At 44.2% G+C, this 2,803-nt stretch overlaps 1 protein-coding gene across 1 annotated transcript in view; it reads right to left on the bottom strand.

Annotated features, from left to right (window-relative positions):
- Positions 1-1,903, bottom strand: part of bckdk (branched chain ketoacid dehydrogenase kinase) — a 64,671-nt gene extending 62,768 nt beyond the window's left edge. The window contains exon 1 of the mRNA XM_084320940.1: positions 1,467-1,903. Coding sequence (XP_084177066.1) covers positions 1,467-1,718 — 252 coding nt within the window. The 5' untranslated portion in view covers positions 1,719-1,903. The remainder of the gene's footprint in view (positions 1-1,466) is intronic.
- Between the last annotated feature and the right edge of the window lie 900 nt (positions 1,904-2,803).

Raw genomic sequence — 2,803 nt, forward strand, 5'->3', positions numbered from 1 at the left:
TGGATGAGGATGCACTCTCTCTCTATGTGTGTGTGTGTTCACCTTCTTCACTGCATGCTTGATATGATAATATATGATGAGAATAACTTTATTGGCCCTGTAGGGAAATTACTTTGTTGTTGTCACGGCACAGAAAGGGATCAAACTGGTGTGTCTCGAGCCAAATAACACCGCTTTTCTTTTCAGAGACCAGCGTGCAGTGTCTGCTGTCTACACAGGCCACAGTTGGCTGAGTAATCACCTTCCACTGAAACTATTTCACTCGGCAGGCTAGCGGATAACAGGACATTCAAATGACAGCTGGTCACCTGCCAAAGTATTTGGTGGCATAAACACACACAGTCCCAAGAATAATATGTGTTGGCGGGCGGCTATGGTTAACTTTGAACCTGTTGGGGGGGGAGGGATCACAAAGTTGTGGCAAGACTGAAATGGGTTCCCAAAAATTCTGGATACACAGTTGATAGATTTGGTTGGTTGTATATATATATATATATATAGGTTGGCACAATGTTATGCTGCAATACTGTATCTTTCACTAGTCCCTCTGCCACTAAGTTAATATTATGCTGCAATACTGTATCTTTCACTAGTCCCTCTGCCACTAAATTAAAGAAAAAATTACATGGGCTGATTGATTGGAAACTTTATTAACAGATTGCAGAATGGGTACAGTACAGGTCAATATATTACAATTGTTAAGGGGATGGAGACCAGAGAAAGACTTTAGTCTTGTTTACATCAGGGTCCCCCATTTTCAATTCATCATATCCATGAGCTTCCACAATAGCTCCCACTAAATCAGCTTGGGTCAGTTTAGAATGTGGGTCCCCAGGGAACGTGAATGTCCTGGGCCGTGGGTCCAATGATAATCCAGTGACTTTACACAGTGTGTTGTAATCCTCTGATTCCTCACCTAGGGTCGACAACAACAACTCCACAGCGGCTGGTCAAGTGAATTCAGTACTGTCGTGTTTATTTACGTCCCCGAAACCACTTTTAACTTTTAAAATCAGATTAATTTAGCGGTGGATAATAACGGTCAACTTTCTGATCCTGCTTGACTTGATCGTTAACATTTTCGGTGGAGGACAGCATGCTTTGCACCCTTATACCACCGTGTTGTAAAGTAACGCCAACAGAGATACAGCCAACTTGTCATTTGTATGGTGCGTTATTATATTCGTGTCTCTGCACATGAGATAAATGCAGCTGTCAATAATAGGCATTGGCTAGCTAACGTCAGCTAAAACGAAGGCCTTGCTTGCCAAGCTAAACCCCCTAATGGCTAAACCCAAGCACTGATGGATGGGTACCGAACATTCAACCTGACACCCCTGAGCAGCTAACTGGTAGCAATGCTATCCTCGCTGCTAACAGCAACAGCTAACAGTTAGCCGGCTGCCACTGCCGGAGCACTTCAGTGCAGCAGCAGCCATGGAAACGCCACAATTTCCCCTTTTTACCTTTTCTGCAGAAAGATCGATCGCCGACTGGTTGTAAAACGACGTGACAGTCTTGGACCTCTCCCGTGCCAGCTCTGTGTGCCCGTGCATGGAGGACGTTGAGCGATATTTCCTGTTGTCTGTCTTTGATACCGGAGCGGTTGTTTTGGTGAGGAGGGGGGCCAGCAGGAGCCTGCTCAGCCTGGGGCTGGTGGCCATGGAGGGAGCACAGCCCAGCATCTCCAGCGCTCTGCCCGTCACCCTGCGACGCATTTGGGGGACGAGTTACTGAGTGAACAGGGCCTGCCTGGTCCCGATCCCGATCCTCCCTGGTCCCTGATCACACAAGTGTTGACTTCGGTGGCTGCCGCTATAAGGTCATCGGTCTATCGTTATCGTGCACAAAGGCACGGATCTGAATACAGTACTGACAGGGTACAGAAAGGGCTTTATACGCATTGACCAGTGGTGGAGAGTGTTTGTGAGAAGACGTGCCGGTTTATCCAATCGCTGCAATAAGAGGCGGAGATTAAAGGGTTCTCCCCTCCTCCTCTACTGTACAAAAAATTGCAGTGCCATCGTGCCATGCGTGTGCAAAACCAGTGAGAAAGTACGCAATGTTCTTTTCTTCTGGAAGCATCAAATAGTGATTTTAATTCACATTGTTTTCATTTGCCTCTGGTCGTAAACTGGCACCGGATAACTGAGAAAGGGGGTTATTATATGTGTCTCTCTCAACTTCTGGGATGGAGAGAGAGCGCAACAGCGTCTTTAGCTGCGTGTGTTACTCGTGCTGCCCAACAAATAATGCGGTGTAGCAAATAGTCAGATATTTAGGGGTTCTGGATATATTACCTGACGCTTCAGAAGTGGAAAGTAACTAATTAATTACATATTCAGTTACAGTAATTTTACATACAATTACTTAGCATTTTTTCAAAAAACTTGACTATGTTACAGAGTATATAAAACAAGTCATTCTGAACATAAATTACATGAGCTTTGTTGGCATCCAATTAAAAAGTGACTATCCCCCCAAACCTTGGACTCGTATGACTGATCAAAATATGTTCAAAGGACTTGCCAGTACCCAGGGATGATAATGGAGCAGGCAGAATATAGCTTACGAAAGTAACTACTTCTACCAAATAGTGAATGTAATTACTATAATATCTTAAAGGTCATAAGGAGCCCCCCAGACAATTGGCATCCAAGCTATTGGCAAACTTTTTTTGCTATGGCAAGGTGAGTTAGTGTTAAATTACACAAAGATAGGATCAGAAACCACTGAGATATGGATGATAGACTTTTCAAGTTTTTAATGGAATCAATGACAAAAGTATAATCAAGATGGAATG

This window comes from Notolepis coatsorum (assembly GCF_963971535.1).
Source record: "Notolepis coatsorum genome assembly, chromosome: 8".
In the NCBI taxonomy this organism is placed as follows: domain Eukaryota; kingdom Metazoa; phylum Chordata; class Actinopteri; order Aulopiformes; family Paralepididae; genus Notolepis; species Notolepis coatsorum.